Here is a 23,439-nt window from a genome sequence, read left to right as displayed (position 1 = left end):
GCTCACTGAGCTGGGGTGGGGACGGGAGCCAAAACGAGCCTGAACAACCCTCTGTAGAGGGGGCGTTGCTGAGGAAGGATGCCGGGAACCTAGAAGACACAAGAGGTCACCCAGGGTCCTGAAGGCCGAGTCGAGCGCCCTGGTCTTTATCCCAAGAGCAATGGGGAGCCATTGAAGGCTGTGGTAGGTGCAGGGCAGCAAGGTTAGATTTACTGGAAAGAGTACCCCCAGCTGCTATGCAGAGAACAGACTAGAGGGGACAGGAGAGCGTGGCAGACCATCGGGGGCATTGCCGAGCCCTGGGAGAGTGGGGACGCTGCGCTGGTGGCCTGAAGGGGCGAATGAGCAAGTCTGGTGTAACTTAGGACAATGCAGAAGCAACTTTTTGGTGCATTCGATACTGGGTTGAGGGAAGGCGAGAACTTGCTTGCAAAGTTTGGATGGACGGAGATACCAGTCCCCTGGGCAGGACATTCCGGAAGCAGACCAGATCAGGGAGACACCCAGAGCCCTGTTTGGGGCAGGTGAGGTCTGAGGGCTTTGAGGACATTCATCCCCTACTTAGCCCACGCTCTTCTCAAGCAGAGAACTACTTATTTCACACCAAAACATATAGACTTCACCCGGGATGTTCCCCCAGCCAGGAATGAACTTCCCATCACCTCCACCTATAGAGACCCAACCCACCCTTCAAGCTGAGCTCTTCCTCCCCTCCACCCGGTGTCCCTGGTTGAGGCGGTGCAGGGAGCCCCAGAGAGGCCCGTCTTCCCAGGACCACAGCCAGCAAGAAGCGCCTCCCTCCCCAGAGAGGGTTCCAGCCCTGCTTCTCCTCGGCCTGCTCTCCAGCAATTCACACGCACACCTTAGCGCCCTGCCCGGGGGGTGGGTTCTGGAGGACAGAAGCCCAGCCTTGTGGTCTCCTAGCCTCCACAATCCCGCGCCCGCCGGGGGTCACCCTGCCTCCCCTCGGAGCGCTGGCGGGAGAGAGCAGCCGGTGCTTGCGGAAGCCCCGTTCCCCCTTCTCCTCCCGCACAGCCCAGGCCGGGCAAAGGGCTCTGTGCAGAAATCACTCTTTAAAATGCACCGTGTGCAGGAGTTTCAAGAGACAGAGGCCCGCGGCTTGGCGAGTTTCAGAAAGGAGCGAGAGGGTGATGAACGGCCTCGGCTTGTTACCAGGAGAAGGAACCAGGGGCTCTGTCTGCGTCAAATAAAGTGCGCACATGTATCACCGGCGGGGCTCTGCCAGAGGGAGGCTCCTGAACCCATTGGACGGGAAAGCGCAGCTCCCAGTTTATCCGAGCAGCACACAATCAGGTTCTTCTTTTGGATGAAATGTGAAAGCATTTCACTTCCAAAGTGGGGGGGGGGGTCCCCTGGCCCCGCATGGGGGGCAGGGTCTCAGGTTCACGGCTCCTATGCAGAGAGGAACTTCTGAGAGGCTGCCTCAAGGCATGGACAAGCAGGTGTGATTGCTTTTTGTTTTTCAATTAATCCAGAAGATTCTATGTTTGAACTTCTCCATTCTGGGCAGCGCTACGAGATAGGTCTAAGGCAGTTTTAACCTGGCCTGGCTTAGTGGAGGAAGAAATTAGAGTTCATCTGTAGTATATTAACGACACCCCTCTGCTTCCCCTCCTCCTGGAGCTACCTGCAAGATTCAATCCAGGGCGAGCCATGATCATCTTTTATTAACTACACCCTGTGCCCGGAGCACTGGGTTAGGCACGGTGGGGAGAGAAGGAAGAGGGCTCTCGGGGTCTGTAAACAGATGCTGTCACAGAGCTGCCCGTCCCCAAGTCCAGAGGGACAGGCCCGACCCTGAGAAGAGAAACTCAGGAAGGCGCTTGGTCCAGGAGTGACAGGGCAGAGTGGGGAGGTTTGCTTTCACTTCAGGGAACACAGCCGGCTGTTTGCAGATACACATCTGTTCCCGGGGTTCCTTTGGGCCTGGGCACTCGGAGTTGTCATGGGGCTGTGCATAGAAACAGATCCAAGGTAAAGGATGGGCTCGTCCTGCCAAGGTGAACAGGGGTATAATCACCCTGGAGCGAGTGGCGTGGGCAGTTATTGACACAGACTACTTCTTTGAAGATGGACAGCTTCTCATCCGGGCTGGGGAGGCTGGGTTGGTGACCTTGGGCAGGTTATTTGCTCCTGGGAGCCCCACCCGCAGATGAGAGGCACCTGCCGACCAGTCCCCCTTGTGTCAGGAAGCCGTCGCCACGCCTGCCGCCTCAGTATTCCTACCCACGTCTATCACGCGAAGCAACGAATGACACACGGGTGTCAGGCTTCGCCCCGTGCAGAGGGGCTGGCCCCTTGCGTGGTTCCCCTCAGCCAGCAGCACTCCCTACTCGGTGTCTGCAGGCCAAGCCTGGACCTCCGCCTCTGCTGCCCACTGGCGCCATCTTGGTTTGCTGAGCTTGCGATTTTCCTGGTGGTTTAACTCAACTTTGGCACCTTTTTACAGTTAAGACAGAAGCTCCGGGGCTTCCCTGGTGGCGCAGTGCTTAAGAATCCGCCTGCCAATGCAGGGGACACGGATTTGAGCCCTGGTCCGGGAAGATCCCACATGCCGTAAAGCAACTAAGCCCGTGCGCCACAACTACTGAGCCTGCGCTCTAGAGCCCACGAGTCACAAGTACTGAGCCCGCGTGCCTAGAGCCCGTGCTCTGCAACAAGAGAAGCCACCGCAATGAGAAGCCCGTGCACCACAACAAAGAGTAGCCCCCGCTCGCCGCAACTAGAGAAAGCCCATGTGCAGCAACAAAGACTCAACACAGCCAAAAATAAATAAATTAAAAAAAAAAAAGGACAGACGTTCCGGCGTTGCACTGCCTGGGTTTGAATTCCAGTTTTACCACCTAATACGGGTGTAACCTGAGTGGGTGACACTCCTTCCACCTCAGTTTCCTTGTCTATAGAACAGGGACAAGGATAATGTAAAGCACATGAAACGGCACCGGGCAGGAGGAAACCCTCCGTAACTTCCCTTCTTATCGTAGCTGTTACTGTTACCATGGTGCTGCGCGGGGCTGCTGTAGCGGGTGCCCCTCGGGGTGTCTTACCTGTTCCTCTTCGCCGCCCGAGGTGCACAGCACAGAGCGCAGCTCCTGGGCTTTACCTTTGCTTGGCGACCTCGTGGGGAGCACCTCCCTCCCTTCCCGCTTCTGGAGGAAAACAGGGCTTTTAAATCCCCAGTTATCTGCCGAATCCCACCTATGAGACTGCTGGGTACCTAAGATGCCCTCCCTCCAGGGGAAGAAGCAGCCACGGGGGGTGGGGTGCGGATGTTCAAAACTGAGGCTGGGCCCCCGGAAACCCTGCCTCTGAGGACTCCAGACCATTGGGTAGGAATCCCTTTCCCCAGATCCCCGCTCCACTCAGCCCTTGGGCAAGGGGTGGGGCGGTGAACCACGTGCTTATTTGAAACACGCAAACACTGTTATTTCAGCAGGTAAGCGATACGGAGTGAGAGCTTTCATTCTTTTTGCTGTGGCAAGTTTTCACAATCTGGCGTGTGTTTTGCTCTCCCAGCATATTGCAATTTGGATTCTAAATCTTCATCGGAAGTACTTGATCTGTATTTAGATTTCATAAAGTGTAAAGTGGAAAACATAGATCCACGCACCCAAGTTGTTCCAAACAAACCTTCAAGTTTTCCAATAACCGAGTCAAGTGTTAGTTTTTACATTTTCATTTTAATTAAGTAAAATGAAACACCTGTTCCCCGGTCGCAGGAAGCGCGTTTCAAGTGCTCAAAAGCCACACGTGGCTGGTGGCGGCTGGTGGGCTGGATGGTGCCGATAGCGAACATTTCCCCCATCGTCATAGAAGGTTCTGCCTACTGGGCGGCACTGCTCTAGAACAATGCCCTGCGGGGCCCAGTGAAGACGCCAGATGGCGGGGGTCCTGACGAGCTCCCGGCCAGGGCTGTGCTGCAGGCTCACGGACCAGGCTCCGAGTGGCCATGCTCTGGAGACGAGCATGCGTCCCGTCCTGGCCCTGCCTCCTTCTAAAGCAGCCTACCCTCCACGCTCCCCTGGGGCTCCTGACCCTCTGTAAATCAGGGCTGGCAAAACCTCCAAGAATTTCTGTGAGCAAGTCATAAGGTAACAGGGCTCGCTCAGGGACCTGTGCCTCTATCGATGGGCAGCTACAATTTTTTGCAGTCCTTTTGCGCATTAAACTGGAACATGCGTCTTTATAACTTACACCCTCCCACCTTCCTTCTGTCCCCTGGAGCTGAGTGGAGACAAGTTGTCTCGGCCACATGATAGCCCTTCAAACATTCTAAGGCATCTATCACATCTCCTTAATCTTCTCTTCTCCTGCTTTAAACCATCACACCCCGTCTGTTTAGTTCCATGGGAGGAGAAACCTGGTAAGCAACTATCAGTCATTCACACTCTAGTGAGAATTTGCTCACCTGCTTGCTTTCCTCTGTAGGAGTGGGCAGGCGAATAAATGGTCCCAGCTCTCTGGGGACAACTTTACCCCAGGCTGTGGGGCCCGCTGTGGCAGCAGGAGGACCAGTGTGTAGTAGGACAGCAACAGAATCAGAGGGTTTACAATCTCTGGCCAGTCAAAGCTGGGAGGGAGGTGGAACTTCCAGAACTCTGTGTGGTTGGTCTTGATGAGTGCACTCATCGCCAGCAGCCTGCACGCAGAGAGCCAACTGGGAAGTCGCCAGGTGCTGCCGTGGACCACCACCACCCCCCCCCCGCCCCCAGGTCTGGCACCCCTTCCGAGCAGCACCCGCATCTTAGCCTTCTCCACCCCAAGGAGCCCTTTGCCTGGGGGGGTGGATGACCAGACTCGGGGTGAGGGTGGAGATAGAGTAAGGGCATGCCATGGGGCCCTGGCTGCCTTGGAGCAAACCCTGCTTAGACGGCCTTTCCTCCCCAGTGTGCCCCCAGCGCCAACTCCGGGAGTTTCCCTTGTGGGTTCCCACAGCCCCCTGCCCCTGCCCTGCCGTGGGATGGGACTCGTCACGTCGCCCAGCTGCTCACCTGCCTCCCCCATCGGATGGGGAGAGCCGTCTGCCTCGCCTGTTGCCCTCAGCGCTTGACCCTCGGCTGTCAGCCACCGACCCTTCTGAAGGGCACTGGAAGCCCGTCTATAGGTGGGAAACCTAAGCAAGGCCGCACCTCTCCTGTTTGCTCCTATATTACCCGGGCCAGTACCTGGAATATTATAGGACCTTGATAAGGCTGGTTGAATGAATGAATGACACGACAGCAGGTAGCTCAATGTGGAGGTAGGCGGGGCTTCTCTCTTTCTGGAAGGATGCAATTGTGGGCACAGACCTTAGATTTCCCGCCCCTGTGTGGCCTCCTCCCGAGCTGGCCGTGGCCCTATCCTCGGCCTTCAGGATGCAGAAGCTGGTAGACACTTCTTAGCCTCATTCTCCCTCATGCGGTCAAGAAGGTACCAGTAGAAGAAGGCTTTGCTAGCCCGAAGCCAGTCCTTTTGGGGGACACAAAAATGCAACCCTGGTCGTCTAAAGAGCAGCACCGCCCTCCCCCCAGGGAGGTTAGGCCCTCCACCATCCATGGTAGGGGGACGATCGGGCCAGTACCTGGTGTAAATGTCGTCGGGCGGCACGAGGTCCTGGAAGAAGGGGAGCTGGTAGAGGTACAGGCCCCCCAGGTGGCCGACAGTGAAGATGGCCGTGAAGACACAGAGGGTGCTGAAGGCCACGGTGCTCAGAGCCCGGCAGCATGCCCCAGGAGCCCAGGCCCAGGAAGGCCCCGGAGAACACGGCCGAGGTCACGGAAGGGGAGACCATCCCTGGGGAGACAGCCCCCACCCACGTGACGGGCAGCACCCCCCGGCCCGGAGTCCCAGCCAGTGCTCCGAGACCCGGCCCCGGAGAAGCCAGCTCTGGAAACAGCCTGCAGGACTGGTCATGACCGCCACATGTCCCAGAGAGAAGGGGGGGCCCTGTAGACACCCAAGCTTGGGCTTCCATGGGGTGGCCTGAGCCCTTCCACCTGAACAGCAGCAAGAGCTGATGGGCCATGTCACTCCATCCCTGTTCCACTGAGCCAGCGGCCGCTGTCTCTCCATCTCTCTTCTGCTCCGGGGAACCCACCGTCCAGTTCTCAGCTGGGCCTCTGCGTCCCCTTTCTCTCCGCAGCCATGGCCTCGTTCCCTGAGGGCCCCCACCCCATCCCAGCCTCCCCAGGGTCCGTCCACCCCATCGGGCAGCCCAGCACTGGCCCTGCCAAGGGGACCTTTCAGTACTTGCTGTGCCCAGGAGAAGGGTCACCAGGACCTTCCATGCGGTGGGTGGGAAGGGTTCCAGGACAGCTTTCAAGCCCGAAGTGAAGGCAGTGACCTTCTGAACCAAGTCTTTGCTTGTCCCCTCGGCCTCCTTGGTCTTCTCGTCACTGACTTCAGAGCTTGAGCGGGGGATGTCATCCTCAAAATCACTCTCATGATCCTGGAGAAGTCAAAGGAAAAGCCAGGAAGAATCCTGATGTCCTTCCCTGCCTGACAGGTGAGCGGCTCTCCTACCCGAAAGGGTCTGGAACGAGCATCCGCAGTGCGAGGGGCCCAGAAGGGGGAGTGACTCGCTGACGGTCACACAGAGAGGTCCAGATCCAGGCAAGAGCCCACGCTACTGGGACGCCAATCTCAGCACTTGACCCGCACTCTTCCTTCGCGTCTTCCTCCACGCCCTTTCATGCTGATAACCCTGACTGTGAGGATAAAGCCTTGCTGAGTTCTGGGAGGACTTCTAGTAAATTCCTCAACCTGAGGGTGGCCTTGGGGACCCTCAAGAGGTGCCAAGGAAATTCCCTGGTGACGCAGTGGTTAAGACTCCATGTTCCCAATGCAGGGGGCCCGGGTTCGATCCCTGGTCAGGGAACTAGACCCCGCATGCCACAATGAAGATCCCGCGTGCCGCGACTAAGACCCAGCGCAGCCAGATAAATAAGTAAATATTAAAATAAAAGAGGTACCATGACCTTACAGATCCACCATCCTCCTGGGCCTCTGCTTCCACCCCAAACTGAGGAAGATGAGCCAAAAAGTCTCCCCGGTCCTTCCAGGGACACCTGCACTTAAACCGCCTGTGTGTGTGCACTGGTGTTTCAGCTGAAAGAATGAATCCCTAATGGTGGGAACTTCAGGCAGTGGTTTGTGGGGAGCTGAGGGAGCCTCGGCAGCCCAGAAAGCGTCCCTCCCCAGCCGCCGCCCTAAGGGCCATGCCGGGGCAGAGTGGGCATTGCCGGCTGCGAAGAGCCCCCGGGGTGGGTGCCCTGCCTCGAGCTCCAGACTCACTTCCAGCGCTATTTACTGAGCAGCTAGTGCAGACCTGGCTTCGTGCAGGTGCTGGGGACACAGAGGTCAGCCAACAAAGCTGCTGCCTGGGAGTAACATCCTCCTGCGAGGGTCAGGGTGCCTATCAGCCCTGAGAAGTGCTGACAAGACCTGCAGGGTTGAGCCTTTTTAACTTTGAGGAACTCCGCATTTCTCTTTTTTTCGTAAGAAGTGCTGAGAAGGCCTGTGGCGTTGACCCTTTTTAACTTTGAGGAACTCGGCATTTCTTTTTCGTGAAGGCCACTCAGCATCTGGTGGGGCACGTGGTATCGAAAGGGGATACCCTCTCCTACCTACCTTCACGCTGTCCCCCTCTCCCCTGGTCTCGTCCTCTGCGTGGCCCATGGTATCGAAAGGGGAAGGTGCTGTGGTCCCAGGAGACTCTGCCAGCTCGTGGCCCAGCCTGGAGGTGACGAGGCCCACAGGGGCCATCCAGATGTATGGAGCCATGAGGCACACGATGTCCGTCGCATCCACCTGGCTGAACCTGAGTGGCGGGGGAAGAGGAGTGTCCAGCCTGGTGCCCTGCCCCCTCCCATCCCCCAGCCCCACCCTTCCCAAGAAGGGCAACTGCCATCCCCCCCACCCTAGGAGGCTTCCCCTCACCTCCTAACCTCCCTGGGCCTCAATTTCCTCATCTGCAAAACGGGGATGTAACAGAATCTACATGCTGTGGGTGTGGTGAGAATTACACAGACACATTAGCGTTATCAACACCGTAATTGGCAACATTGCTGTGACACTGCTTGGTACCAACCAGAGTGAACGACTGGGAACGTGGTGAAGAGTGGGGCTGCTGGGGTCCACTGCGTGTTGAACCCCCAGCTCCACTGTGTATAAACTGTGTGGCCGGCGAGTTATCTGCCCCCCCGCCCCCCTTCTCCTCACTTCCAGGGCTGTTGTGAGATTAGACGGTGCATTTATGTGGATTATTTCAGGTACGTGGCGTGTGGATGGGGTCGAGCGGGTACTGTGGTGGTCACCCGCTGACCCCCAGGCCCCTTCCTGATCTCTTTGGGCCTTGGTTATTTTTCCTGGATGTTGGGCCCGCTTCCTCCCCAGGGTCAGGTTATCTGGGGAAGGACCAGGCCTCGCTTTGCTGCTCACCCGCATTCCCAGGTCCCCCTCGCCTGACGACCCCAAGATGCTGGAGGGCCTCCTCCCAAACGTCACCTGCAGAAGATGCAGTAGCTCAGGCTCTGGCCACCGAGGCGCTCTCAGGGCTGTGGGCATGCTGGATGGCCAAGGGCAGGGCTGGTCTTCCCCTGGCAGACCCAGGACACTTGGAGACCCCGGCTCTTGGCAGGAGGGGGGGGACGGCCTTGTCCACGTTTCCTCCTGGTGCCCCCGGCAGGTAGGGGAACATCGTGCCCTCATCCCTGCCCAAGCACAGAGTCAGGCATCACCAAGGTCCAGAAAGGGCCCCAGTAGGGTGAGGCGGGAGGGGCCTGAAGTCAGGGGCAGGCAGGGGTGCCTCAAATCTGAGTCCTGAGGACAAGGAGGGCGGGGACCCCGCCCCGGGGAAAAGGGGTGCGTTCCCAGGAGCCCAGCGTCATCCCCGTGGGTGATGTCTCAGATAGGCAAGTCAGAAATAGCCCCTGAAGCGTGTTCTTTAGAAATGTGGGAAGAAGTGGCTAAAAGAGCAGGTTACGGATTCCGGGGTGGGACAAGGGACTGTCTTTTCCCTCAGGAGTGTATGGAACTGTTTGGCTTTTAAATTATGTACATGCATTACTTTGATCGAAAGGAAAAGTTAAAGCAGTACTAGATTTCCTTAATTCATATAATCAGAGTGAGCGGTTCCGAGATGCAGTGATACGGGAATGGGTTACACCAGGTTCATCCGCGGGTCATTACTTACAGGATGGTGAGGCCATCAATTGCGCGTACGCGGCAGTTAAAAAGAATGAGGTAAATCCGATGTACTGATGACAGAGCAGATGCACGTAGTGACCTCGCGTGGCGGAAACACGGACGGTCCACCCCGCACAGCTCGAGGGAGGCGGGCGGTACCCCGTGGCCAGATCATGGATGCCTTCCCTTCCTTTTTTATCCATTTCATCCAGGGTTTAATTTTTTTACGATAAGCACAGATTTCTGTTGTAATCAGAACGGAGCTTATGCCATAAAAATATATAAAAATCAATTCAGAGGAAATAAATGTAGCTTCATGCTTGGACTAGAGAAACACATGACTCAAGAAACACGGGGGCTGGGGGTGGGCGGGTGGGAGGAAAGAGGCGAGAAGGAGGCGTCAGCCTGGGGGTGGGGGGCCGTGAGGAGGGGATGCTTAGGGGTGGGTCCCCTTACTCTTCCTGTTGGGGTGCCGACACACAGAGCCCCCCCAATCACACTGGAATTTCAGATGAACAATGGATAATTTCTTAGTACGAGTCTGTCCCAGGAAATATTTGGGACATCCTCATGTAAAAAAGTATTTCTTGTTTATCTGAAATTCTGATGTAACTGGGTCTCCTGTGTTTACATTTACTAACTCTGGCAGCCCTGCGTTTTGGGGACCTGGGCCCTATGAGAACGTGATGAAAACCCTAGGCCTTCCTCTGAAAAAATGTCCAGGCCCTACTTTGCAAACAATTCCAGGGAATTCACGGAACCCTCTGCAAATCCATCCATGGGTTTAGACCAGGGCTCAGGAAACTTCTTCTACAAAGCACCAGATAGTAAATATCTTCAACAAAAGCAGCCATAGACCGTACGTGTATACCAATGGGCGTGGCCGCACACCAATAAAACTTTACGGGAAATTCAAATTTCAGTTCCCATAAATAATTTCCGTCAGTCAAGAAAAATGTTCTCCTTCTTTTGATGTCTCCCCACCCCTGCCCAACCATTTAAAAATATAAAAACTGTTCTTGGCTGGCAGGCGGGACTTGGCCCTGGGGCCGTGGTTTGCCAACCCCAGGTCTAGAGCCCCCAGCTGGTTCCCTCCTTCATGCCCCGCACCCTCCAGGTCCTGCTGCAGCCCGGGTGCTCCCTGAATGGAGAGGGCAGTGCATGGTGCCCCCATGAAGCGTGAAGTCTTCGGAAGGTGCCGGGGAGGTGTTTTTAGGGAGACGGTTGTCATGGAAAGAATACGGGCTGGTTCCAGCGCGGTCTTTCTCTAATGGTTAAATCACACCTGGGTCCGCAGCCTCGGGGCTCCCTGTATCCCAGCTGCCGGAGGGTGAACGTGAAGGTGGTCTTTACCATCGGGTGGTCCAGAGAGAAAGGCGACCTGCAGGGCCCCCTGCAGCAGGAGGAAGAGGATGCTGGTGCCCTACACGGCTCGCAGGAAGTGCTCGGTGCTTCCTGGAAGAGGCAGGGGGGAAATAGATGGTCAGGGGGCCATGCGGCCTGGGAAGGCCCAGGCTAGCTCTCTTTCTGAGGCCAGGCCCTGCCCTCACCTCTAGCTGGGTCACTGGAGATGCGTCCCCAAGCGAGTGGTGGCTCCACTGGGATGTTTAGGAGGAGAAATGAAGTGAGCCGTCTCTTCTGGTCCCTATCACCCCCTCTCCTTGAGCTATTTGCTCCTTTGCTCTGTTTGCTGGCAGGACTCACAGCCGGTCTGTGTCCAGCCGGGCCACGTCGGACCCCAGGGTGGGACCATATTGGATGTGTGTCTGTGCACATCACCGTCTAGAGACACGTGCGTGACCTCCCCGTGGCAGGGCGGGGCCGCAAACTGGCTGGCAAAGTGCTGGCGAGCACATCAAGGCCTCTCACGAGGCTGGTCCCGCTCTTCGGGGACGTGAGTCCAACGGGGACAGAGTGTGAGCTTTTCACCAGGCTGGATGTCCTCAGTTCAAAGGGTGGTCTTTGCAGGCAGCGGGACCTGGTTTGCCCTGGGAAGCTCCCGGCAAATACTGGTCGAGGGAACACATTATTTAATCAGGCCTGAGATTCAGCCCTTCTTGTTCGTGTCGCCCTTAGGGAGTCCAAACGCTCTTCCTTTTATGAGAAGTGGCCTTAGAAGGTGGCTGCTTCTTAATGGCCTTTCTTGATGAAATAAAAAGTGGCAATCTCCCCTCTAATTTTTTTTTTTTTACTAGTCTATAAAATCCCAAATCTGGGGATCAGTGCCTTAAGTGAAGAGTAGAAACAATCTTCCCGTGTGTTAATTTACTGGAAAGGAGTATCCCTAGACCCTCTGAGAATATTCCATATTTATCCATCTCTCCTACTGCCTCCGAAGGACTCTCTCACATGGAATGCTTCTGTGCTCCTCCGCCAGCTTTGTAAAACGAGGCATCGAAAAGTGTTTGACATCGATCCCTAGGAGGATACTGAGGAAACTCTCTGCCTGGAGCCAAAACACATAAAAAGGCTATTTTTCTAAAGGCTGGACGGTGGAATCTACAAGTTTGGCGTGTGATTTTGTTCACCACTCCCCCCCGCCCCCGACCCACCTGCGTGCCTTGCGGGGGGGGGGGAGATGAAGGTGGCCTACCTCTCATGGAACTGGCCGAAGGTGAGCAGAGCAGCGAGCTCAGAAGCAGAAACGCCAGGTAGACCACTGAGAAGCCATTGTACCTGGAAAAAACAGCTGAAGGAGAAGGAAAAGTGAGCTGGGTCTAAGGTGCCCTAGGAGCCCCACAGTGGAAATGAAGACAAACAGGGGAGTGAGCGGGGAACAGATGTGCTGAAATTTCATTAAGAGGATCTTGAAAATCAACCTGTCAGGATTAGATGCTTGTTCTTTCCAAGTGGTTTTTGAATTCTCGGGTTTTTTTCTTTCTTTCTTTTTTTTTTTTTTTTAAAGGAAATAAATACTTCTATAGATTCTTCTCCCCCAATCAGTTGCCTACCTTTGAAATTAACCATTTCTCTGGCTCTCCCACTGATTGGGACCACGTCCCCCCCCCCCAGTCTTTCAGAAGTGCTATTGTGCCGGCTGTGATTCGCTCCACACACAATGTAACTTTGAAATGTGATGGAAAAGAAATTAGCATTTCCAGTGAACTGGAAAGAATGCATCTGATTTCAAAATGTGTACTTAAAAAAGAAAAAAGAGCACCCAAATTGTCGCTCCCAACTACAGGGCTTATTCTGTCAAGCCAAGTCTGAAATGCATTTTTGCAGAGGGACAACTTTATTTATGAATAAAGAGGAAGGGAAGGGAAGATCTGGGCACAGGGAGGAAAGGAATCTTTTTTTTTTTTTAGAGGAAGGGAATATGAAGATCTAGGCAGAGGGAAGGAAAAAAAGAAAAGAAAAGAAAAGCATCTTGAGGATTTAATGTAGCTTGGATTAATCAAAGCGCCGGCTTTTAAGCTGTGTGTCCCCACAGAGGAGTGAATTAATGAGCGATTTATGCAATGAATATATTTTTTTCTTTAATTATCTAGGTATTTCAGACGAACGTGCTTCTTCTGACTTGAATTCTCCAGGTACTTCTCTGAAATTTTAGCTTCACTTTGCATGTATAATTACAGCCTCAAGTTCTTCAGGGAACAAGTCTCAAGGTGGTGGAAAACGTCTCTGGGCCTCCCCCCTCATGCAAAGCAAGTCGGTTGCTCACCACTCAACCCCAACTCTCTCCCGAATCCTCTTGAATGAAGAATCTATTTTGGAATTATCCTTAGGCCAGGGTCTCCAAGGCTGGTTTTGCGGGAGGTGGGGAGAGGCTAATCAGAACCCGGGCCCTGGACTCCACCCTTGGAGACTCAGAACCGGCAGGTCTGGGATGGGGCCTGGGAAGCTGTATTTCTAAAGGTCCACTCCCCCCCTACACACACAGTGAGAAGAAAATGCTCAGTTAGGCAAGTTCGCTTATCTGCTGCCTGCCAAGGGCGAGCTGTAGACCCCAGGCTGAAGGCTGGGAAGATGGATTTTCCCCTCTCACAGCACAAACTCAGTTGCAATTTGGATCCCCAAGAAATGGGGAGTAGGGGCTGAGTTTGCAGCCTGTGCGCCTCCGGGGGTCCCTGACCACCCTGGGTTGGGTCTGCCGTCATTGTCCTGGCTTCCAGGAAATGCGGAGGGGGGCTGGGGGCACATGGCGGTGGAATGCCCAGGCTAGGCCCCCTTGTGTGTCAAGGTCAGCCTTATCTCCCCCAGCAGATTTACCGAAATGGATGGCCAGGTTGCAAGAAACAACGGGTTGAGGACCACCGAGGCGGCTGGAGCTATTGAAAGCTCGGGGTGGCAGATGTCGGCTGGTGGGATGTCCCTTCCTCCTTCAGTAGCCATCGAGCCACCTTACCTGAGAACAGGTAAGCAGGGCTCGGAAGAGGAGCCGGGATGTCACATCTGAGGCCAGGGCCTGCGGGCCGCCCGGCCGACGCCCTTGTCTCTGCAGGGCCTCCTGCCTGTCCTCTTCTGGGCACCTTCCCTGAGCGAGCCCCTGTCTTAAACCAGAGGAGGGGAGTTTGGGAAGGGCTGGAGATCACCGTGATCCGAAGTGCTTGGTCAGTGGAAAGAATCGATCCTTCTGCCTTCTCCCCTCTGCCCCCCACTTGGCCCGACTTCTGAGTGAAGGAGGGGCCTGGTTCTGAGACAGGCTGAGATGGATCCCCCCACCGGCCTCTCTCTCCTCTCCCCTACCCGAGAACTTTCGGGAACCAGAAGCTTCAAGCTCAGGAAAGTCCGAGAGTGGCCCCATTTCCATTAGCACCGAAGTCGCAGCCTCCAGGGCCCGGGCGGCTTCCTGGCTTGGGTAATTATATTTTCATTAGTTCCATTCACACTCACCTGCAACCTTCATTAGACCCTGGGGCATATAATGGTCATCTCTTGGCACACACGGCCACCTGGGTCCACGGCCCTGCCTGCCCGCCCTCCACCCCACGCCCACTCCCCCGACCGTGCAGTGCTGGCAGCCGGCCCCAGTCTGCCCTGCACATCGCGTTGGGACGAGGCTGGCCCCGTGCGGCCTGCACACCCTCTCCCAGACACCTCCCCTGATGCCCGAAAGGCCCCCGTGAACTGAGCATCGCGCTGGGCTGAGACTCACCGTATTCCTGGGCCTGGGAACGTGCGTGGGAGAGATCCCATAGGAACGGGGGAAGCAGTTGCTCCCCAACCCCGAGGGGCAGCCAGAGCACCTTCAGAGTCTGGAGGGTTCTCCCTCTGGGGCTCTGAAACGGCCAACTGTATACACTCACTCACCAGCATTTATTGAGTGCCAACTTTGTGGCAGGCACTGTTCTAGTGACTGGACTTCAGCAGGGAACCGAGGAAACCCATCTATTTGGTGACGACATGTGCAGTTGCCAGTATTTGGTGGTCTTTGAACCACGAAGGCCAGCCCTGACCTCCCTGGCCCCCTGGCCTTGGCCGTCCTTGGGTCCCGACTCAGGAGAACCCTGGCTGGCCCGGCACTGCTCCCTCATCCTGCATCTCAAGGTGGCTCCCGCCTCTGGACTCAGACCTGGATTTGAGTCCCGTCCCCATGTTCTGGGTCTGTGTGGCCAAGGGCAAGCTGCCCACCTTCTCCGAGCCTCTGTTTGCCCGTCTGTGAATGAGGATCATACTAGTGCCTCCCTCGTTAGATCCAGTGGGAGGGCGCGCACATCTGCAGTCTGCGCTCAGCCATGGCACCCAGCTGGGTTTATTCGCAGCTGACAACGGGAGAGCTGGAGGCCCCCGACACAAAGTCTACTCATGTCTGTCTGTGCCTACTGGCCTCCAGCACCATTTTAAAACCTCAAAAAGACCTTCCAGAAACTTCTCCACAAACCAGCCAGAAACTCTAGCTCCCCAAGAACCTGCCTTTCCCAAGCTCAAGTCTAAATCAAAGTTGGGCAGAAAGAGTAACTAGGATTTCTAGAAGAAAATAACCAACCAATGGGGAGATGACCACGAGTTCACGCACGGGAGACCAGGCTGTAACCAGATGCCAATGAGCGAGCACTTTGGGTATTCTGAAGGCAGATGGGAGGGCTGGGGGCCTGAGAGGTGCTGCCTTTGTGTAGCAGTGACTCCTCTTGGTGCCCTTGGCCCGCCCTGCTGGAATGCCCTTTGCCCACCCTGCTGGAATGCCCTTTGCCCTAATCAGGACAAGCCCTTCTCCACTGGAACCCTCCCTGAGATTCCGCGGTGTGATTTAGCCTCACTTGCATTTAAGTATCTTGTAAAACAATATTGCCATCTCACGTGTTAACCAGTTGTTAGATCTTCTGAGGGGAGCTTTATCCCAGGACCCATCTCTGGCAGTCTCTTTATCCCAGGACCCATGTCTGCAGTCTCTCTGAGAATGCGTTGCAGGCAAGTGTCGATCCAGCCAAATGCTGGAGTTCATTAGGCTTCCCTTATCAGCTGAGGATTTGTGGCACTTAAGGCAAGAGTGACATCAGAGAATGGACAATATGTTCTAGAACAGAACGGAAAATACATTCTAAAATGGAATAGAAAGCGAGGGTCATCGTCTCTGAACAGAGGTGGGCAGACCCAGCCAAAGAGCACGGGGCACTTTGGGGAGACTCCCCACCCACCTGCCTGATTACAGGGCACCTGGATTTGCTTCTCGGCACGGTCACCGAAAGCTCACTGCAAATGCCTCTTTTTTCCTCTTTTCTTGGTCATATTGAGTGAGAGAGTCCAAGAGGCCAGGTCATCGAAAGTCAAGTAGATTTGCAGGGGAAGAATGGGTGATGTTGTGCAGAGTTGTGTGTCCCCAGTTTCAGCCCCCAGTGGCCCAGCTCTGTGGTTTGTGTGTAGCTGCAGGCTTAGCTGGGCTATTATTTACTTAATATTGCTTTGCTCTTGCATTACTTAAATAAATTATTTGAAAGGGAACTTTTACAGTCCCATAGTGAATGGAAAAATCCATATCACTTGCCACCCATAGGAAATATCCATAAAAACAAGTCCACGCTTATCAGCATAATAACGCACCCCGTATCAGCAGCCACCTTGCTTAGAGGAAGGAGGTTCAGAGGCAAGGGTTCTAGAGTAAGTTGTGGCCCACGACTGGAGGCTGTTGTCAGCACGCTGTAATTTGGAGACACCGAAAGATCACAGCATATTAGCAAAGCAAAGAGTCTCGGAAAACAACAGCAAAATGAAACATTCCAAGATCCAGAGAGGCGCCCGGCTTTGCCCAAGGGGATACGCCGGAGTTGGTTTCATAGAAATTCATCATCCCCTCTGCCTGAGGCGTTTTTCAGAACAAATTAGCACGGGTGTGTGGTTGTTTTTTTCTTGTTAAAGGAAACTTAATTTTATAGATTAATTTCTGAGCACTTATTTCTGGTTCAAAAAATGAAAACATAGAAAAGGGTGTGCAGGGTCTCCCCCCCCCCCCCGCGTCTCCCCCCTCCCCCTTCCCCTCCTGGGACCCAGCCAGCACGATTCCCTAGTATATACACACTAGGTATATACAAGCCAACGCATACGTGTGTATTTTTTCCTTTTTTTATAAACACAGATGGTAGCACGCTATAAACACTGTTCCCCACCGTGCTTCAACAATGCGATGACGATGACGCATCTCCTCTCACTATACAATGAATCTCCTGGTCTGTTTTTAGCACGACGTGGTAATGCCATTGCAGGGAAGGAATGGGGTTATTTGACTGGTCCTCTATGGCTGGTATCTATGTGGTTTCCAGTCTGTTGCTATTACCAACCGCTCCGCAATGGATAAACTTGTATATTCATCACTGCCAGACCGAGCGAGGACAGCGGCAGAACAAATTCCGGGCAGTGCAATTAGCATGCGTTTCAGAATGCTGCTTCGCAGGTGTTTGTAATGTTCCCATCCCCATGGGATGGAGACCTGGGCTGAGGAGGTCAAGACCAGAGGACATGAGCTTCCAAGAGTTGCTTTTTATTTTCTCCATTTCAAGAAAATCTTTCTCCTAGCCTCAGTCTTAGGAAAAAAAAAAAAAAAAAAGATAATTCAATTTGAGCTGCCCACCCCCTGACTGGGTTCTCTATGAATTATGGATTTTTAAAAAGACAGGAAGGGAGGTGAGATATTGAATTTCCAAACTGGTTTTATCTTAGGTTAAACTTCATCTCTTGATTCTAATGTAGGTGCTGGCATACCAAGTGGCCGCAGTGGCACATGTCCTGGCCCTCTCCCAATTAGCAGGGGGCTTTGTGCACGGCCAGCGGGTTTGCTCTGTGGTCACTCAGCTGGAGCACAGCCTGTCTGACTGTCATTATTTGTAGGGAAACCGGAGCCCCAGACCTCACCACCTCCTGGTGGGACTTGTCCAAAGGACTCGGGGGCTCCCGGACCACCACGGGTCCCTGCCTGGGTGAGGGGCTGTGTCTCAGGTTGGAGAGCCACAAAGGGAAGACTTTTGAAGATGGAAAACAGGGGCAGTGACTCAGAAATGCAGCAGACGAGCGTCCTGACTCAGGAGCCTGTACCATTGCTTTGAGGTCCTCTCTTTAAAACACCAGGCATGCCCGGCCAGTGGCTCTGCACCAACGTGATCTTGGCACTCCCCCGCCAGACCATTTGGCCTTGACTGGAGACATTTCAGGTTATCACGACTTGGGGGAGGAGGGGTGCTATTAGCATCTTGTGGGTGGAGGTTGGGGAGACTGCAAGACACCCTACCGTGTCCCTGCTCCCCCCACCTCCCCCAAATGTCAACAGTGCCTTGGTGGAGAAACCCAGCCCTAGCCCGGCCTTGAGATGAAATCAAAGCGATCTGGGAGCTGAATGCTATCTTGGAAAGGTGGGAGGACCCATCCCGCCCACCCTGAGAATAAGAGCACGTGGACCCCGCTCTGTTTCCCAGTCCCTGGCACGTAGAAGACCCTCACTGAATACCAGCCTCCTAAATTTCTATGCTGCAAAAATGTACACATCACCTCAGAGGGGAAATACATGGGGAAAGCAATATCTCAGTGTTCTCAACGGTTTTTCTCCTCTGAGCTCGGAGAGCCTCTTTCCAGGACAATGTTACTTTATATTCCTACAATATCACGCAAGAAGGATTGTTCTTCTCACTTTCCAGATAGACTTATTTTCCAGAGAGCTGTTCCTGACAGCTAGTTAGTGAGGGAACCAGATCAGAATCGATAAGTCCTGGATCCTTTTTTTGCTTTTTACAAAATGAAAACAGCTGTTCTTTTCAGATTATTAAAATGATACACGCACCTTGTTCCTTACAAAATTCAAACAGTACCAAAAACATCAGGAAGAAAAATAAAAAATTACCCAAACCTGTTCACCAAGAGAGAAACAAATTGTAGACGTTTTGGTGCTTATCTTTCCAGCCCTTTCTCTGCGCCTGAGCATATGCATATATTTTACCCACACCGTTTTACCCACATCAGGGTTTCCCAACCTGGGTGCTGTTGATGTTCTGGGCTGGATAATTCTCTGCTGTAGGGCGTCCTAGGCATTTGTAGGATGTTTAGCAGTATCCCTGGCCACCAGATGCTAACGGGATCTCCCCACCCCTGAGCTGTGACAACCAAAAATGTCCCTCGACATTGCCAAATGTCCCGGGCGGGGGGTGGGGGGCAGCGGGGGGAGGGGAGCAAAACTGCCCTGAGTTGAGAACCACTGAATCCTGTACCGACTGTTGTGTATACACCCAGTGTCTGGAAAGAGAGACGGGTGAGGCTTATGACTTCTGTGTCCTTTGGCTTTAGCGTCAGAACTAGGCATCAAAGCCCAGCTCTGGTATTTACAAGGTAAGAGCTCTAGGAAATTACTTGACTTCTCTGCGCCTCAGTTTCCGGTCTGCAGGCTGGAACAGCGATGGGACGTCTGTGTCAGGAATGATCCCACGGGGCCCATCCAAAGACTGTGCTGCCAGGTTTGGCCCGCGTATGCCTCGCCCTGTGCTTCCTGCCGCAGGGACCCCAGGACCGGAAGGAGGCTGGCCCCTGCCCAGGCGGGAGAGGCGGGCTGCGGCCTGATTTAGTCCAGGCACCGAGGCGAGGGGAGCTGCGAGGGGCCTGGCGCAGATGGCGTCGTGAGGTTCTGTTTGTGGGCTTTGTTTTTTAATTCAATTCTTTCGGAAAACAGATAAGCACACGTCTGCTTCAATCTAGTGTGCTAGGTTTTTTTCTTTTCGTGTAAACTTTGGTTTCTTTTGAGCTTCAGATTTAAAAAAAAAAAAAAGACAAATGTACTAGATCAGTGGAGGTTTAAGCAAATTGGTTTATTCCACTGCCGGGGGAATTGGGGTAGATGAGTCACCATCCCGGGTTTGTTGGATTTTTACCGAGAAGCGTATGGTTTCCATGCTGATGAAGAAGAAGAGGCCTGCAGTCTCCTGTTGGACGGGACGTCAGGCCTCTAGGTCCACTGGCCCATTCGGGACCCTCCCTTCTCGGCCCCCAGTGGTCTTGGCTGGGTCTCTGCTCGCTCTGGCCTATGGTTCCTCGTCCATGAAATGATCCCGGAGACAGATCTGATTATGTCCCACCCCCTCCTTATAGCATCAGCGCATCCCCTCCCTCTCAGGACCCTAAGCGCCGTCCTTTTCAGGGCCCGCGAGCCCTGAGCTCTGAGCCCTGCCCACTGCTCCGCCAGCTAGCCCGGCCTTCCTTGGGCGCCCCCCACCCTGCCCCACGGGGCCTTTGCACCTGCTGGCACACCCCTCCACCTGGCCGAGCCTCCCCGTCCTCGGCTCTCAGCCCCGCATCCCGTTCTCGAGGCAGGGGCGTGGGGGGACCAGCCTGGGGCACCCCCTCATTTGCAGCGGTTGGTTTGGCAGGTGCTGCTGTGATTAGCCAATTAATGTCTGTCTCCCGTTCGGCCACAAGCACCCAGGGGGCTGGGGCCCTGTCTAGTTTTGTTCACTCTCCCACTACCAGCATTTCACACAACGCCAGGCACTGTCAATAAATAAAGTTGCAAGGAAGGAGGGAGGGAAGGAGGGAAGGGGACCCTCCCATCTTTGAGAGAGAGATTTTCTTTTTTACCTTCCACATCTCACTCTTCCATATTCAGGTGGGACATGAACATAAGCTCTCTCGGATGCCCCCTGCTCTCCCGTGAGTGACCGGGAGCCGCATCCATGAAGCCACCTGTGAGGGCCCGGCCACCTCCAGGCAGCACGTGGGTGAAGCCGTGACTCAGCGCTTTCCGGCACGGGAGAGCACGGAGCTGCCAGCCTTCCCGGGAAGCCGTCCCCGCCAGTAATGGAGAAGTTATGTGAGGCATCATTTATAGTAAAAATCAAATGAACATTAATTCTGGTGAGTCACCCATGCACAAAGGGCACCCGGCGGCTGTGGACGTGGGCTGCGGGTGAGGATGGCTGGAGGTTTAATCAAAGGAGGGACGGCGCTGCCGTCACGGTTCCCGAAGTTTGGAGGGTGGGGTAGGGGTAGGGGGTCCGAGCCCCTCCCGGTGACCACAGTCCCACATCTGCAGCATCTCGGGGCTCCTGGGCTCGGAGGGGATTTGGCCAGTAGCCCAGCCAGCTCCCTTATTTTACAGATGGGGACTCGAAGAGCAGAGAGAGACACCGAACTCACGGGGTGTCTGGCCCCAAAGCACCCCTTCCCCGGCCTCGCCCATCCCTGCTGCGTCCTTGGTGACCCCTCTGCGCAGCCCCCGGCGACCAGGGCCACCTGCGCCCGGCGCTCTGCCCTCCTCCCCCTCCTCCCCGGCCCAGTGCGTCCACCTCTCAAGGGGCGGCTCCAACAGCCTCTCCCTGCACTTGTGTCCCCACTTCCCCTCTGGCCTCAGATGGCATCCTCGAAGGAACTTTCCAAAATGCAAATGGACTGTCACTGGCCTGAAACACTTCAATGGCTCTTTCTTCCCTGACCCCTCAGTCAAATCCAGGCTGGGAGTGGGGCTTGGAGGAGCTCTGCAAGGTCAAGGCCTTCCCATTCGCTGCCCCCTCCCCCCCTGGGCACACTTCCCTTCTACCTAGTCATCTGGCTTCTCATCCCACGTACATGCCACCTTCTCCAAGAAGCCCTCCCTGCTTTTCCTGGCCAAGACCCTGCTATTCCCATGGCCAGGGTCTGTGTCAGGCATGGGCTCTATGCTCCATGAGGACAGGCCCGTGTCTAGCTTGTCCTCCCCTGTGTCCCTGGGGCCCACGGCAGGGCCTGGCTTGCAGTAGGTGCACTTATGTCTTTTCACACTGTCTGCAGGGAGAGGTGGGTAGTGACTGGCCCCGGAGAGTTGGTGATGGCACTGGGCACCCCCTGCTCTTCTTCTTCCCCTGGCCTTTCAGGCTTCTTCCCAGAGGGAGCTGGTCCTCAGGAAAGTTGAGGGGCGCCCTTGCTCCCACCCACCTGCCCTCCACAGATCCCTGGCTGCCCCATCCCAGCCCCTCCACTCGGCAGGAGGTTGCATCCTTCCTCCCAGCTCCGGGCCTGGACCGCAGGCCCAGACATCACAGTGAGATGTGAAGGAACAGGCCCCAGATGGCTCCCGTTCGCAGGCGGGTGCGAGTGCCCAGGACACGGGCACGTCCTCTTCTTGAGAGGATGGCATCAGTCCCAAGCCACCTCGGATGACGAGAACATCCTGCCTTTTTGAGAAAGGGAAGAATGTCGGCCGGGGGGGGGGTGGTGGCGATATTTGGGGCAGACGGGGCCTCCCTGGATCTCCTTCTCCGAGAGTGAGCTCTGAGTTTTCCTCACCTTGTGGAAACCACTGCCAGCTGCTAGGAAGGCTGGCGCGACACAGCCTCAGGGCCGCAGGGCACACTCTGCCAGGCAACCGGCCAGGGAGGCCCTGGACCTAGTGGTTCCGGCCCGAGGAGACCGCGGCCTTTCCCCCAGGATGTCCTGGTGCGCACGGCCGGGGCATGTGGTAGCTTCCAGGGAGCAACACCCCGCCACACCTGTCCTGTGCCTTAAACTCAGACCCAGCGCCCACGCCCGCACTTGCCCACCGCCTGTCTTTGGTGCCGAAGCCCCAGGCACCTCCTGTTCACCGACCTCCTCTTTCCTGCCCCCAGACATCCCCTCATAAGGGGCTGTCTCCCTCACCTCTTCCACCTGGACGTCGGCTGTGCACCTGCTGGGTGCCAGCACACCTGGGACTTGGGAGACCCAGTGGGCAGAGCAGAGCACAGCCCCGCCTTCTGGCAGAAGAGGGCCCCAAGCCCTGTGAATACGCACACAATAGTGCGACGCGGGGATGCGGCATCAGGAGCCTCACTGCGCGGGGCTGGGACGAAGCGCAACTCGAGGGCCCCGCAGTGGTTCTCTCGGCAGCGCCCAGCTCCGTCCAGGAAGGCCCGGTCCTTTGTTACTGTTTCTCATGAGGCTGGGCCCAAACCGTTTCCATATGTATACACCTGTATATTTTTTTATGGTGTCACCTCCTAATTTTATTTCTCTATTGCTTTTTTTTTTACCATTTTGGAGTGTCTTTTTCTTTTTCTTTTTTTAATTTTATTGGAGTATAGTTGATTTACAATATTGTGTTAGTTTCGGGCGTACAGCAAAGTGATTCAGTTATTTATACACATATATTCATTCTTTTGCAGATTCTTTTCTCATATAGGTTATCACAGAATATTGAGTAGAGTTTCCTGTGCTATACAGTAGGTCCTTGTTGGTTGTCTATCTTATGTATAGTAGTGTATGTATGTTAATGCCAAGCTCCTGATTTATCCCTCCCCCCAATCCCATTTCCCCTTTGGTAACCATAAGTTTGTTTTCCATATCTATAAGTCCGTTTCTGTTTCATAAATAAGTTCAGTTGTATCATTTTTTAAAAATTAGATTCCACATATGAGTGATATCATATGATATTTGTCTTTGTCTGGCTTACTTCACTTAGTATGATCATCTCTAGGTCCATCCATGTTGCTGCAAACGGCATTATTTCGTTCTTTTTCTGAGTAGTATTCCATTCTGTATATATATATACCACATCTTCTTTATCCATTCCTCTCTGTATTTTTTTTTTATTGAAGTATAGTTGATTTACAGCATCATGTTAATTTCTTCTGTATGGCAAGGCAATTCAGTTTTTTATATATATATATGTCCTTTTTCATATTCTTTTCCATTATGGTTTTATCTTATTTTATTTGACTTTGCCGCACCGCACGGTTTGCAGGATCTTAATTCCCCGACCAGAGACTGAACCTGGGCCACAGCAGTGAAAGCCCGGAATCCTAACCACTAGGCCACCAGGGAACGCCCTGTACACTTATATTTTAAGTAAACTTTGTATTTTAGAAGCTTTAGATTTACAGAGAAGTTGCCAGG

The 23,439-nt window shown here is 54.4% G+C and overlaps 1 protein-coding gene across 2 annotated transcripts; it reads right to left on the bottom strand.

Moving 5' to 3' along the window:
- Positions 1 to 3,074: 3,074 nt before the first annotated feature.
- On the bottom strand, positions 3,075 to 8,239 carry LOC309613194 (uncharacterized protein). Of its 2 annotated transcripts, XR_014235577.1 has the most exons (5): positions 7,939 to 8,239; positions 7,630 to 7,819; positions 5,582 to 6,448; positions 5,310 to 5,469; positions 3,075 to 5,186 (listed from the first exon to the last, which is right to left on the bottom strand). XR_014235577.1 is itself a non-coding variant. In XM_082359737.1 (4 exons), the coding sequence occupies exons 1-4, from the start codon at positions 7,968 to 7,970 to the stop codon at positions 5,371 to 5,373; spliced, it is 1,188 nt and encodes a 395-aa protein (XP_082215863.1). In that variant the 5' UTR covers positions 7,971 to 8,239; the 3' UTR covers positions 3,075 to 5,370. The 2 variants fall into 2 exon arrangements, 1 of the variants encoding a protein (XP_082215863.1); XM_082359737.1 differs by having other exon boundaries at positions 3,075 to 5,469.
- Positions 8,240 to 23,439: the final 15,200 nt, after the last annotated feature.

Source organism: Balaenoptera borealis (genome assembly GCF_965194805.1).
Source record: "Balaenoptera borealis genome assembly, chromosome: 16".
NCBI lineage: Eukaryota > Metazoa > Chordata > Mammalia > Artiodactyla > Balaenopteridae > Balaenoptera > Balaenoptera borealis.
Note: the sequence above shows the minus strand (reverse complement) of the source record. Positions and strands in the feature narration are given on the sequence as shown.